This window comes from Ambystoma mexicanum, chromosome 2p (genome assembly GCF_040938575.1).
Source record: "Ambystoma mexicanum isolate Mex_15411 chromosome 2p, UKY_AmexF1_1, whole genome shotgun sequence".
NCBI lineage: Eukaryota > Metazoa > Chordata > Amphibia > Caudata > Ambystomatidae > Ambystoma > Ambystoma mexicanum.
In genome coordinates, this window is record NC_090923.1 from 595,542,600 (window position 1) to 595,557,647 (window position 15,048).

The following is a 15,048-nucleotide window of genomic DNA, read 5'->3' on the forward strand; positions in this document are numbered from 1 at the left end:
AAGAGAGATAGTAAAAAATGGCCACTGTGGGCTGCAGGGGTTGGACCGCCATTTTGTTAACACCTGAGGCGAACTGCATCACAGATGTAAGTGAGGCCATGGTTACCAAAGGTCAGGGGTCTTAAGTTCCATTTGAGCCGGTGCTAGCAGATCTAGAGTGTTTCTGAAACAGCTTAGAGACGGCTGATGAATTAGCCCCAAGTGAGGGATCCTCGGCGGAGTCGGTACTCAAAGACTTAAGGTGCTTAACCAGCTTTTTTGCCCCCTCAGCATGATCGGTACCACCACAGGTCTGAAGGCTTAGAGTCACCCCCTGAAGACAGAACCATCAAAGGGGACCTCTCAATCTTTCTGGTCTTAGATATAGTACCAAGAAGAGGAACATCAGGGAAAACCCTAGTACGTTTTAAAAAAACGAACAAACTTACCGGCTGTTTCCTTTATTCTTCGATGAACTGCTGTAAATGTGGTGGAGGAACACGTTAAAAAACCTCCCCCACCTTACAAGCCGACGCTGGAGTGCCCGGACGGAGAGGGAGTCGCAGTAGAAGCACGAGTCCCAACGGTGTTCCGGTCCTAAGCACTACAGGCCCCTCCAGGCAAAGAGTGGGGATCCTCCCACACAAATCTACACTTGCACGATGAACAGGACACGAATCCCAGACGCTCTGGCATAGACGTAAGAAAGAGGACTGTGGAACCGGAGCAGGAATGAAGGACAAGGGAACAAAAAGACAAATATTCCCTGTAATGCATGTGCATCCGACCCCAACAGCGCAGAGAAAAGGAATTAAAGGGTGATGCTCGGGGCTGAGCTCAGAAAGGCGGGGCTACGGTCACGTGCCATGGCCCCATGTAAAAATAAAAGGACAAACATGTTTTGATGCTTTAAAGTGCTCTGGTCCCGCCTCAAAAGACGGAATGTCCCCACAAGTATGGAGGAAATGGGACAGGACGTAGGAGTATGTTGATTCCCTCTTTGCATGGAGACTGGTGCTGGATCTTTGAAGCCATGTGAGATTATTGTGCTGTCCAATAATACTTCAAGAAGTACATGGCCTTCCTACGTAGATGTAAGAACAAAAAATTGATGGGTTTTCCTCTGTGGAATACCATTGGGGAAATGGGTCATAGCCAGAGGTCATCTGCCTGAAGTCTGTATGAAATACTGCAGAAGTTTAAAGGAGCTGTGCAAGCCCTCCATTTGAATAGTTTTTGGTTGGGATCCCAAATAGATCTGTGCCCCAGAACCCAGAAATCCTTAAAATGGCTTTACAAGATGTGACAGATGGACAAGGGGCAAAAGGCCACCTTTTATATGGAGAACGTTCACTTGCTTGCGTGTTTATCTGACGTATTGACATTGTTTGAGATGAGACTAATTAGTTTAAAGGTGCTCTTTGTGTTTGCAGTTACCAAGTGATCTCACTCACTATACTCATTCAACATTTCCCTCTGTGGTTTGCATGCAGTTAAAGTTGTTTCTACTCAATGAGAGTTTCATATACTGGTTTAATATTAGGTGATGCTAAAACAGATTCCATACACAGAGAATGTGTTAAAAAGGTGCACTCGCCAATAGCCATTGGCGAGTGAGAACGGACTCTTGGCGATTGAGACATTGTGTGCCGTTTACTTGTGGAGAACTGATGGGGTGAGTAACTTTATACCTGGTTAGTAGCTCTGACCTTGACTTTTTTTTTTATCCCTGATATTGAGTTGTGCTTTAAAAGTCACAGTATTGTGAGGTGAGGGCCTCACTGTATTATGCACTAAAGTTCAAAAGTAAAATGTAAAAAAACTATTATTTGAAAGTTCTCTGGCAGGCAACTATTTTCCCCTTATAATAAAAACAATAGGAGAAAGCAGAAAAAAGTTCCTAAATGAGATCGGGTTTGTAAAGAAAGTAGAGAAAAAATGAATACAATATCAACTCGTCACATATTCATCAATTACCTTTAGGTTCACAAAAGGCACACCAATTAGTCCGTAAGCTATCCAAATTTAACCTACTGCAGGACCATTTTAACATTTTTAGATTTGATTTTTCTCTTAGTTTTAATCCACTGCATCCCAAACATAACCCAATATCATTTTTCCTTCCCTACTGCAGAGGTAACATGAGAACATTCATTGTACTCCTCTCACCGAGTGAGAATAGGCACCATGTCCCGACCGCTGCCATGCTCGCTCTCCCACTGCTCGAGCAGTGTTGTCAATTCTGCCTTTGAATCGACGTGTGTGGTCACCGATGACATGGCTCAGCCTGGGAAGACAAAAGGAAGCAGTTACTAAAAATGTGGAAGGCACATAACCACTTGGTAACACAGGGAAACCAATAGGCGTGAAATATTTAGGAGTGAGGTTAATGGACTGGGAAAGAGGTAGCATTATATAGCAAGACAACATTTAACACTCCCCCACATGCATGTAATAGCAGATGGTTCTAGAAACACTGCTTTAAATTCTATGCAGACAATGCAAAAGCAGCAGCCTATGCTGCCAGAACAAGAGGCAGGATTGGATGTTCCTCCCACATATTCCTCATCTGATATTCGTATCCAGCTTCAGGAAAAAAAAAATGTCTTCTCGGCAGAGGGTGCTGTGCCGCAACACTGTCGACCCAATGTCTCTCGAGGGCCTCTGTCTCGGGTTGACGTCATTGTCGAGTACATATACTACGCTCAGCGCCCGCTGGCTTCAGTTTTGTTTTTACGCCACCCATATGCAGAAATACTGCCCTTATTGAGTGCCTTTAATTTATCAGACTCTAAAAGAGCGTACAGTTTACTGTCCGGAAATTCTACAGCGGGGTAGGTTGGGAGGGTCGATGAGGAATATGTGGGAGGCACATCCAATCGAAAGAAAGTTACCAGGGGTAAGTAACTTGTTTTGCAAATGGATTGAACCCTCCCACGTATTCCTCATCTTATGATAGACTCCCAAAGCAGTATTACACCCTCCTCCAAAAATATATGAATTTTTGAATTGTATTACTTGTCAAGGATAGAGCACAGAACTGCCTTTCCATACCTTCCCTCATTGTTAGAGGTACCTAAACAATAATGTTTTGTAAAAGTATAAATTGTAGACCAGGTGGCTGCCTTGACCTCTGGATGGAGAGCACAACTTTCCTCTCGCGAGAGAAGGTCCTCTCTTTGTGGAAGACATATTGGAGGGCAGATGGACAGAAGGTACCACGTCCTTCTGGCCCAATCCGGAGCAATTAAGATCATGGATTTTCCAACTTTCTCAACCTCCTAATGACTTGAGGAATGACGTGGACTGGAAGAAACCTGTACGGAAGTGAAAACTCCCAGTCCACTACGAACGCACTACGAACGCATCTCCTAGACCTCCACTTGGGGGAAATTCCCTGTAGTACAGTTCGCATTTTCGGTTCACACTGGTCACAAACAGATTCACTAGGAGGGTTCCCCAAAGGGTGAAGACCTCTTGAAGGACTTCCCGAGCTAGTTCCCAATCGTGGGCGACTGTGCTCTGCCTGCTCAAAGCGTCCGCCACCATGTTCTCCTCTCCGACTAGGTGAACGGCCGATAGGGAGATTCCTTCTTGAACTGCCCAAAACAAGAGCTGCATTGCTTCTCTTCACAGTGGCAGTGACCATACGTCTCCTAGTTTCGAATGCCAAACATTTGGACACAAAAGTGCCGGAAAAAAAAGTTTTGAATTCTTTTTTTTATATTAAACTTTTTATTTTTTTATTTCGTGTTGTAAAATAATCGTTTGCTTGAAAAGAAAATAACGGGTTTTGAGGGGAAGCCTCCAAAAAAAAAAAATCCAAAAATTTAAAAGTCAGAACTATTCGAAACTATGACTGTCGAAACTATAACTATAAACCCCTCTCTGCACAGTGGTAAGGACCCTGCGCCACGTCTCTTGTGGTAGTATGTGGTCACTGTGTTGTCAGTCATTATCAGGACATTTTTTACCCATACAGAGGGCAGAAAGGCGATGGAGCCCAACGGCCGCTGATTGTCAAATCGTTGGAATGTGCTCTCCACCCCGTGAGTGAGGCGTTCTTTACTACTGTTCTCTCCGGCCATGGTTGCCAAAAAGGTTCTCCCTTGAGAATGTTGTCCTCGCCACCCCACCACAGAATATCCTGTGCGACCCTGCTTGGACACCTGAAGTAGGTCTGACATCCTGCCTGAGAATTGAGAGCACTGTCCCCAGAGAGCCCATTGAAGAGAATTAATTATCAGGCGAGCATCTGACACCAGGAAAATGCAGAATGCCAGGAGGCCGAGTAACCTCAAAAAGTCGAAGGCCGGAAGACACTGGGCATTCTGGAATTTGGTTACCATCTGTATGTGTTGAGCCCTCACCTCTGGTGGCGAGGCTTTTCCAAGAGATGCATCTAGGACTGCTCCAATGAACTGGAGTCTTTGAGATGGTATCATGTGGGACTTCCTGCATTTGAGGGAGAACCCCTCTGTGAATAGAGTGGCAGGTTACGAGGAGATGTTTCCAGGGCGGGTTCAGGAGAATGTGCCCTAATGAACCAATCGTCCAGGTAGGGGTAGACGTGAATCACTCCTATTCCGAAACTCGCTGCCTCCACCGCCATTACCTTGGTGAAAACCCTTGGGGCGGAGGTCAGCCCAAATGGCAGAACTCAAAACTGATGAGAACCAAACCTCTGGTACTTCCTGTGCTTGGGATTGAATGGCACATGAAAGTAAGCATCTTGAAGGTCCAATGATACCATCCAACCTGGAGCTGGAGGGCCTGAAGATCTGAGAAAGTGCGACCATCTTGAACTTGTCCGAATATCTCAAGTCCAAGATAGGCGTCTGTCCTCCGTCCTTCTTGGGGGAATTAGGAAATGGGGAGAATACCATCTTTTGTTCCTCTCCATCACAGGTACCGGTTCTATAGCACCTTTCTCTAGCAGGGTCAACATTTCCTGCAACAGGAATGGGTCTGAAACATTTAGCGAATGGCTTCCCAGTGGATGATCTGGAGGTCTCTGTATGAAGGGGAGGCAGTAATCCTGGGCTACTGTTTCCAGTGCACATGCATCCGAAGTAATACCTTGCCATTCTTTCAGATGCTGTGACAGTCTGCCTTCCACTGTGGTGTTGTGAGTCAAGACCTCAGAGAGGCGGCTGAAGAAGCAGCTGATGGTAAAGACGCCGCTGCTTGGGCGGCTATGCACATCCCCCTTGTCCACCACAAGGGAATCTTCTTTGACCAGCTTGTCCTCTCGCTCTTCCAACTGAGGAGTAGTAGCGAAAGGACTTAACCCTCCAAAATGATCCGTAGGGATGAAAAGGCTCTGCTGGGGTGAAAAGGCTGTGGCTGCCCGATATCAGCACCTAGGGACTTGGCTCCTGCCTTTCAGGTCTGCATCTCCCCAAGGCTTTCGTCAGCCTTATTACCAAATAAGTGCGAGCTGTCAAAGGGCATGTTGAGGAGTCTAGATTGTACATCAGGTGCACACCCGGACCTCAAACGCACAAATCTGCGTATGAAAGTGCTTGCTGCCATGGCTCTGCTGATAATGCAGATTGCAGAGACACACATGGCCTCCTTACCATCCCTGATCAGGTTAATAAAGCAGTCTTTTCCTTACCTTCAGGGATGTGATCAGCCGCCATCGCTATGCAGTCCCATAGGGTGAATGTAAATTTGGCTAATGCACAGGTCGAGTTAGCAGATTTCAAGGCCATGCTACCCGCAAACTATACCTGTTTTGCCAAGGTATCAACCCGTTTATCATCCCTATCTGGAGGGATAGTAGGGTACGCACATTGCTTAGAGGCGCATGTAGCTGCCTGCGCCACTAAACTTTAAGGTGTTGGATGTTTAGACAGGTAGCTTGGGTCGCTAGTGTATGGCCTGTATTTTCTGGTGAGAATTACATTTACTGCAGGACTAAACTCTGGAATCTCCCAGTTCGTCATTACCCTTCTCTGTAGTGCTACATGAAAAGGCAGTAGCGGGTCTTTTGTGGACCTTGTTTAATATATTGGTGAGATCATCCTGCTGAAATGGTGGAGCTGGTCTAGTCCAACCTAAAAAGTCTATAACCTTAGTCATCAGATTTCTGTAGGATGCATCAGCATGTTCAGCTGGATTCTGGTTTCCCAAAATCTAATTCAGGAGAGGGGTCGGCCCCACTAGCTGTTTGTAAAGAATCATGCAGTTCCCCAATCCTGGATTCATCATCTGGGATAAAAAAAATAATAAAAAAGTCTGGAACATTGGAACCTTATGGACATTCCCCTGTGAATTAAGAGGATCTAACGGAAGGCCAAAAGGTGCAGTCTCATCTGATGTTTCATATCCATCATAAATAGAGGTTAAAAACTTGCAAAAGTATTTTTTTGGTAAGGGTTTATAGATATTTTCCCTTTATATAGGTTTTTGAGGTAAAGTCTTCGACACCTCGACTGCTGGCATCCATGTTTTCGACGTGGCTGCTATAGACTACTTCAGCGTCGAAGGGTCGACGGTGCAGACGTACGAGGCTGCGATGGAAGCAACAATATATTCTGTGTGTGCTTCTAAAGACTCGACCCGATGTAGTTTTAGATGCTTTTTCGTCTCGTCGAGTACTCAAAGTGTCTCAAGGTGCTCGAGGCTTATGACCCGGGCTCGAGGGCATGCAGGGTTTTGCCTGCTCTTCATGCTTGTCTGACTGGAGCAAGGCCACTTCCTTTCATGCTTAGAGGACGACAATGCCTCATTCTCGAAGATTTGGTTACGGAAATGTTTCCAGCCTCCTTCGTCAAGGATTTAGTCGGGCAGGTTATGCTTCTTTCCTGAGAAGAGTCTGAGGAAGAGGAATAAGAAGGTGATCTATGACGCCTTTTCTTTGACTTTTTAGAGAAGGAAGAGGGCCTGGATTGAGATCGTTTCTTCAATTTTTTTTATGGGGTTTTGAATCTTGCGACTCATGGGCAGGCCCAATTATCGAAGGCGTGGAAGGGGATTTTGGAACAATTCTACCCGCTGAATATGTAGCTGTACACTCTTTTAGGGCCTTATCTGTAATCGAATGACAAGATAGACAGTCGGAGGTTTCATGTTCAACAACCCAGGAACCAATTACATATTTTATGCAGGTCTGTAAGAGACATGATGGTGCCGCATTTTAGCCACTTTTCAGAGTACTAGGAGTCGAAGACGAGGCCATTTTGAAACAGTTTTCTAAAGAAAGCTGAAGTGCGCTGTAATTCTCAAAGCTACCGCATTCATGGAAAACAGGCGCTGCACGTGGTCTATGTACTCGATGATGACGACAACCAAGACGAGGCCCTCGAAGGACATCAGGCCTACAGTGTCGACGCACAGCGCCCTTTGCTGAGAAGAAGAAAAAAATGTCAAAGTAGCTGAAGCTGGTTGAAGCTGGATACAAATATCATAAGATGAGGAATACGTGGGAGGACGCAATCCATTCGAAACGTAAATCTGGCTAGAACTAAAAAGATCAAGTATGAAGGAAATGCACACCAGTTATTTGACAGAGCTCGACTTTTAGCCTCCAATCTCTAAATTGGTAGAAGAAAGTTACTATCACGATAGAAGGGAGCTATCCTTGTTACTCAACATCCAGTAGAAAAGATTATTTTATCTACAGCTTCACTGGTTCCCCTCACAATCAAATATAAGTCCGCACTGCTTCATAGTAAGATTTTCCAAGTATATTTAAGGACTAGAGAGTTTGTAATGATAATGATGTGTTCGTATTATAGCGCCTTAATCCAAAGCATTTTACAGAGCACATATTTACATACAATATCACCCAACCGAAATTGGTACTCATTTATCGACCTCGGAAAGATGAAAGTCTGAGTTGGCCTTGCCAGGATTCGAACCTGCGACCTGCAGATCACGCTCAGATCGCAGCAGCGAGCGCTCAACCCACTGAGCTATCTTAACGGCCATGTACAAACTTTGCAGAATTTGCTAGAATCCCACATTGCCTGGTTTATTGGTAAATGTAAGAGCTATTGAGTAGGGCACCAGCATTGCAGCCACTTAGGATTCAAGTGCACCTGCTATGAAACGAATACGAGAAAAAGTTTGCTTAGTGTATGACTAAACTGCAGCACTCTTCCACAGATTGTTGTAATAAGAGTACAACGGCTTGATTGGCGATTAAGAGAATTGATTCCATTGTTTGCAACATGAATGCCAATATGAGTATTGCAATGCAGCTTCCTCAGAGCAACATTGGTGTATGATAGATAGTTCAAAGTTTATGGTAATAATAATTCAATTGCAAGGATGGGTGGAGAGTGAGCCGGTGGAAGATGCACGAGATGATGAAATCGGAAAATGAGCATGTGATAATTAGAATCAACTTTAGAAGGCAAGGAGAATATGTATGTGAATGAGAATAATTTGGTGTGGCACAGCTGGATGTCGCTGTGGCTGTACATTCATTGCATGAAGGAGAGCTCAAGTGTGAAATAGTAAAGTGGGTTACTGCTGTGGGAGAAACAAGCATGCAGAACCCACTTTATTAAATGTAAATGAAATGTTCAATTGTGCATGAAATACTAAGTGCACATTAGGTTTACAAAGTATTCATGATTTGTAAACTATGGCAAACTTGGGGTTTACAAATCACTGGAACATTAAATCCAAATGGACTTGCATAACTACACGGTTTACTTCTGTGTAAACGCAATGTAAACCAAAGGTTTACAAAAAGGTTTAAAACACTTGTAAACCTTTGTGAACTTATAGTTTGCATAGGTTTGCATGCAGTTTACCAAATTTGTAAACCATGATTTTCATGCAGTTATCAGCGCACAGTGTATACAGAACTGAAGGCACCAACAGCACACCTCTTCTCTGACTCTCCTACCCCCTCTCCACCTGACTAACCCTACCCGCCCTCCTCTTGGTTACAGATCCGCCAGAGCACCTGGGGACCAATTCCATTGGTGACGATGGCTATATAAATACCTTTAACATAACATACACTGCCATGCCCCCCCATCCCCTTACTGTTCCCCATCCTCCCTCCAGCACTATCTGAAACATTGTCAGGCCTAGTACGATAGTTGCTTGTTTTGTTCCTCTCCTCCCTTTCTGCACCCCTCTCCTTCACCTTTTGTTTTCCTCCGGCTCTACCACAAATGTCGTCAGGCCGAGTACGATAGTTAATTTCACATTCTTACTGTTCATGGCCTGTAAGAATGTCATATTTTCCCTTGTCTTGAAGCGCTTTGAAACACATTGTGTATAGGCGCTATATAAATAAACTATCATATCATAATGCTGCACTGGTTTCACACTAAATGCCAAATTACACCATGGCCCTAGGAATTAAAACTCATGAACAGCTGGTGATTTTCAAAAGAATGGAAAGATGTTGACAGGTTTTAACTCTAGGAATCACTTTACAAACATATGGTAAATTCAGGCCTTTTCTACCTGTACGAACCAGACGAGCAGGAGCTCTTTCCAGGACAGAGCATGCAGCAGTGTTTCACTAACTTCATAAATATATCCGTGTTAGGGAGAATTCTCTCTTTAGGCTGAATTTCATTTCCTAACCTAGCGAGTCCCCCAGCAGCTTTGCTGGATTTCTTGAGTTTGTTTTTTTCTCCCACTCTTGGACATGATTTATGGTGTTCCTTTGACTGTTTGTGTTTTATGGGCTATGGGGTCCTTCACTCCATAGGGTCTCATGTGTTTTTTTATGATGTGTGTTACACAGCACCCTGCGTGCAGTAACACAGGGGTGTCATAGTGACACCCCACCATAGACTCCATACCCTGGGACTGACTACCGTCTCCCAGGGCATGTAAAGTCACCATTGGCTTTACTAGTCCCAGATTATTAACAGAAACCAGTACAAACCATCATATTGTGGACGTACTGGTCGGGACAATTCGATTGCCCCGGGGTCTGTTAGTCGAGGGGGCATGTCTCCGTCCCCCCTGATCGAGTTTTGGCTGGTGGCAGTGGAAACTACTTTTTATATTCGACTGCAAATATTTCCCTATGGGATTTTCCCATTGTTCGAGGCTACCAACTTTAATTATTTAATTCTCATAGCCTCAAACATACCGCTGGTTTATTTATTTAATATTAATTCGCCGGTTGGTATTTTTTGCCAGGACTCGATTCTAAAATTGCGTTTGTGTTCTCTTCTGTGACTCCAACCCAAGTCGAGCCCTTTGTTCCACTTTTTGGCGGGCTTCTCCACAGAAGCTTCCAAAAGTGGTGGCATTCTGTCTGGGTACCACATGGGGTGTGGGAGGGGGGTTTAGGCACCCTGGACTGCGTTACCTTGGTAACTCAAGTCACACTCTTGTGTGAGTGGCCCAAGTGGTGAGCCGGCCGGCTCACCACTTAGCATGTTTGATTGACAGCTAGGCTGAGTGAATGGGGGTGTGCTGCATAAAAGCAGGGCTTTGGGGACTGGAACTTCAGAAGTCGCCACAGGACCCGAGAATCCGACGAGGGAGAAGCTGAGCCGACCTACCACGACGCCACCACCTGTGGAGCCCTGCGGAACCGACTCAGTACTTCCCGACGACAGAGAAGATCTCCCGGCTGGAGAGGCTTCTTCCCCTGACTGGTGGGCACAACCAGTTTACCTTCTTTCTTCGCACCCCAGACCGGTTTGTGGTCGAACTGCCCGTGCCAAGCACCCCGGCGGCCGTATAGCCACTTACCACTGAACCGCGAATCAACAGACCACTCCTTGTACCTGAGAAACTTTGCGGCTACTTTCTTCCCTGGCAGTGCAACTGACTCCAGTCTTCCTCCCCGACGAGATCCTCTCTTCCCCCGGACGAAGCACCGACTTGCATCCGCTGCCAGGAACAACTGCCCCCGCTGGAGTATTCTCACCACTTTAAGGTAGTGTCCGCCAGGCCTCCCTTTCTAAAGATTGCTACAAGGTAATAATAACCCCTTAACCTTCTGGCCTGGGCTGGCCGCCTTGACCCTCTAACTGGTCTCTTTCTTTGGTCCAACTCTTTTTGAACCCTTTCAAGACTTTTGTGCACTGCAACCATGTGACCTTGGACACATTTCGTTTTGATCCTCTTAAAGTGGATCCGGCCTACTGACTCTAAAACTCACGGTGTTACTTTGCCTTCCTCTCTTGTGTTCGTGAAAAAGTGTTGGGATCTGTTTCAATTCATTCTCTGCTTCCCTCTCCCTTTTTAAAACGAATTATTAGAGTGCCATCTACGTTAAGCGCTCACCGCTGTCTGAAAATAAGTGGGGGCTTTACTTAAGACTTGTCTAATATTCTTTTAAGGGAGTGTATATCTTTTAGTGACCGTGTTTTTGGATTGCTTACTATTAGTGCCTGTGTGTTTTTCTAGATGTGGTTTTAAATAAATAATTATCTCTCTTTTACACCAAGCCCTGGTCAGTGTTTACTTGTTCTATTGAATTCTATTGACCTATTGTGAATACTCTGTATACTGCCTAACTCTTCTTGAGGGAAGTCTGACTGCTCAGCCACAGCTACCAAGTGACTCTGTGTGGTACAGACTGCTACCAAGTGGGTTTACTGCCAAACACCTGCAGTCCTAAATCTTTTGCAGTGGTCCCAGAGGGAACTGCACAGGTTTCTGCCTAACAATCCGCCCTGATAGAGAGACCTCCTTTTAGCCACTATTCCATCTACGAATGTGGTGAACACTGCAGCGCCGTACATTTCAAAAGTAGCTAAAACATGGCTCAAGCACTTCTCCATCTGTTATAGCTCATTGAGTTCTGTATAATTTGTTTGCAAGAGAACATCTGTGTTCTTAAGATGCATGACCAGAAGTGCGCTTATAAAAATGTTTAAAAAAACACAACCATGCACTTCAGGCACATTAGAGAAGCGTCAATCAACTCGCTGTGAGCAACATAACTATTACCATCAGTGATGCAATCTATAAACAATGCTCAGAGGATCAAGGCACTCCAAGAATCGCTGAGTGACAAGACTTCATGTGTCCCAAAGACACCCATGTGTCTGTCGGTCATATCTTCTTAATGGGGTGGTGGGTGTTAGAAAACATGAATTCCCCATAATATCATTTCTTGCGAGCCACAAAGTGGTGGAGGAAATTTGCAACTTGTTTTGCAACCGTTGGGAAAGAGGACACTAGAAGAGTGGAGTGAGCAACTACTGCAGAAACACTGGTAGAACAATTAAACAGGAAAACCGGCACATGCTGTATGTTGGCAACAGTTCCCTTTGTAGCGGTTTTCTCGGTTCTAAATCCTGATGAATGCAAGCCATAATACATTTTAATTATGTATAAGCGGCTCAGTCAGTCAAAATAATTACCAACCGTTATAGTCTCAATCGAAATTCTGTGAAGTACAGCTTTTTTGTTGGCAAGCCTCAGCAACACGCAACGCACAATCACACCTTCCCCAAATAAAAAGAAAAGCACAACTTCAGTCTCTTCTAATACATTATCAACATGTTCAGGCAACACACACTTATCGTTGTACTACAGACCCATAAACCATACTCTGCAACAATATGTTCTGGTTTGGAGAGGGTTTTCCAGATGAAGGGTCGAATCAGCATTTGAAAATTTTGACAATAAGTTATTGAAGGCAGGCAACCGAGCCAGAAAGTTCCACATTAAACAAGCCCGAAAACACAGACTCTTAACCACTACGCACAGGAGAAGGATCATGCAAATTAGTCAAACTGTTAAACCGCCATGGCTAAAACCTCTGCAGTCACCGCTCTGGTCCAGTCTCGACCAGACAGAGGCAGGTCCCCATCTTGAGCTTCCGTCCTATTGCCTTCATCATCTTCAGCTCATTCTGAACACTGCTGCACACCTCAATTTTGGTCTTCATAAATAGGAACACATCTCTCACTTCCTCAAACTTAACTGTCTGCCCATTAAACAGAGTGCTCCTCAAATCTCTCTGCATCACTCACTATTTCTATTAACGCAGGCTTTCATTTCTCAAACTGTTCTCTCACTATTCCTCTTATAATCCTAGTTCTTCTGATATTCCACACTTCCATCTCTGCTGCAAAGGCTACCTCTCTCACTCTTTTCTTGCTGATTCAGTTTGGGGCAAGCTCCTGCTCTCTCTGGTGCCACCTTAAAACCTGTCTCTTCTCCCAGCTTGCATAAACCCAAATCTCTTACTTGCCCTGTCGATGCTTAGCCCCCCCATCTCTTTACAGGCCCTGTCGAAGAGCCCGGGCAGACCAAGGGCGCAGTGTTGAGCACTGCAGGTCCGCAGAGCATGCTGCTCGATCCCCATCCACTGCTAAACACGAGTGCTGAACCCTCTGCAGCAAAGCCTGTACAGGCCAACTGTGCAGTGTTGAGCGCTGCAAGTGTTAGGCGCTGCACTATGGTGCCGCTGAACCAGACCGCTACGTACCTTGCCTTGCGTTCTTGGCTGAGCACCATCACCATTGTCTTACGTCGTCGTCAGGCAGATCCGAGAACGGCTACAGCCCGTAACCCAAGAGCCCCCAAAACACCCTCCAAGCAAGTCCAGCCAACCGCCAGGGACTCCTGTTTCATTTGGACAGCAGGTAAGCGCCTTGGTGCTCCGCCCTCCCTGCACTTAGCTGCTCTCCCAACGCACACCTAGGCCACCCATGCCTACGCCCCCCCATCAACTCGACTCCGCCATTGCCACGCCACGCCCCTCCCCTGCCCTGCCCTTCCCTTCCCCCGATCCCTACGAGGAGTAGGTTCCTCAGGCTATGCACTAGGCCCACTGTGTGCGTCCTAGACCACGCTCCTCAATCACTTCCCACTGCAGACCAGACCCCACACAACCTGTAATACCCGACTCTGCCATCACTATGTATCTTTAAAAACATACGAGGAATAGGTTCCTCATGCCATGCACTCAGCTCACTGCATGCATCCCACTCCATGCTTCTCAATCACTCGGCCCACCGCAGACCAGGCCCCAAGCAACATGAAATTGCGGATTCTGCTAGCACTACGCCACCCCCGATCCTTACGAGGAATAGGTTCCTCAGACACTCACTCCGTTCATCCCAATTCTCCCTCTCTATGCTCCGAAGCCACTGCGACCTACACAAAAGCGCATGCTCACCAAACCTATCCGTAAGCAGAACAATTGCACGTTAATCAACGCAAGACCTGCCCCGGCCCACGCTGCTGAAATCCTTGACCTTATAACCTAAAACAACCTCAAGTTACCTGCCATCACTGAAACCTGTCTCCACCCTGCTGGAGGCCCAGCCCTTTCCATCGCCATCCCTCCGGGTTATGCCATCCTAAGATGCGACAGATCTTTTAAAACCGGAGGCAGCGTTGCCCTCATCTTCAAAAACACCCTCACTTTTAGAACAACGCATACCAACATCATCCCCAACTGCAAATCACTACTCGCCAAGCTCTCCAGGTCACCGACGGACTCATCACCATCCTTATCTACCGCCCTCCTGGCCCCAGCCTTGCCTTCAAGGATAATTTAATGCAAAGCATCTCCTCCATCAAGGCCAACTTAAAAGTTGTAATCCCTGGGGACCTCAACCTAGGCCTCAACGATCCAGCAGACTCACTAGCCACCAGCCTAACCACTGCACTGAACCATGCTGGCTTCACGCAATGTTCCCTCGAGCCCACCTACGAACAAGGCTGCACAGTTTACTGGATTAGCAACTGCAATTGTAACATTTCCATTCCGGTCACATCCCCTTGCCCATGGTCTGACCACCACACCATTGCCTTCAAAATCCGCCCCCTATGAAACCCCCAGACCAGTTCGCCCTACTAATCCTGAAGGTATGGCCCCGGTGCACAAAAAACCTCAATCCCCACCAACCTCGCCCGTTACTTGCTACCCTTGCTCACCCCACATCCTCAGTGATGGATCCAACAGCACTGGTTGACTCCTACAAGCAAACCATTGCTCAAACAGTCGACACTCTTGCCCCTCTCAACCATAGGAAACCTAAACCCTCACTGAAAAAAAGCTTGGTTCACACCTGAACTCCTTGAAGCCAGAAAACCCCTCTGAGCTAGCATTGGGGAAGAGGGGGGTGGGGGGGGACAGGACACCCATGCATCTTAAGCCCTCTT

At 46.2% G+C, this 15,048-nt stretch overlaps 1 protein-coding gene across 3 annotated transcripts in view; it reads right to left on the bottom strand.

Annotated features, from left to right (window-relative positions):
• Positions 1-15,048, bottom strand: part of DCAF1 (DDB1 and CUL4 associated factor 1) — a 1,932,496-nt gene that overhangs the window by 1,846,417 nt on the left and 71,031 nt on the right. For all 3 annotated transcript variants that reach the window (XM_069644104.1, XM_069644105.1, XM_069644103.1), the window contains exon 2: positions 2,149-2,266. In XM_069644104.1, the coding sequence (XP_069500205.1) occupies positions 2,149-2,258 (110 nt within the window). In that variant the 5' untranslated portion in view covers positions 2,259-2,266. The remainder of the gene's footprint in view (positions 1-2,148; positions 2,267-15,048) is intronic.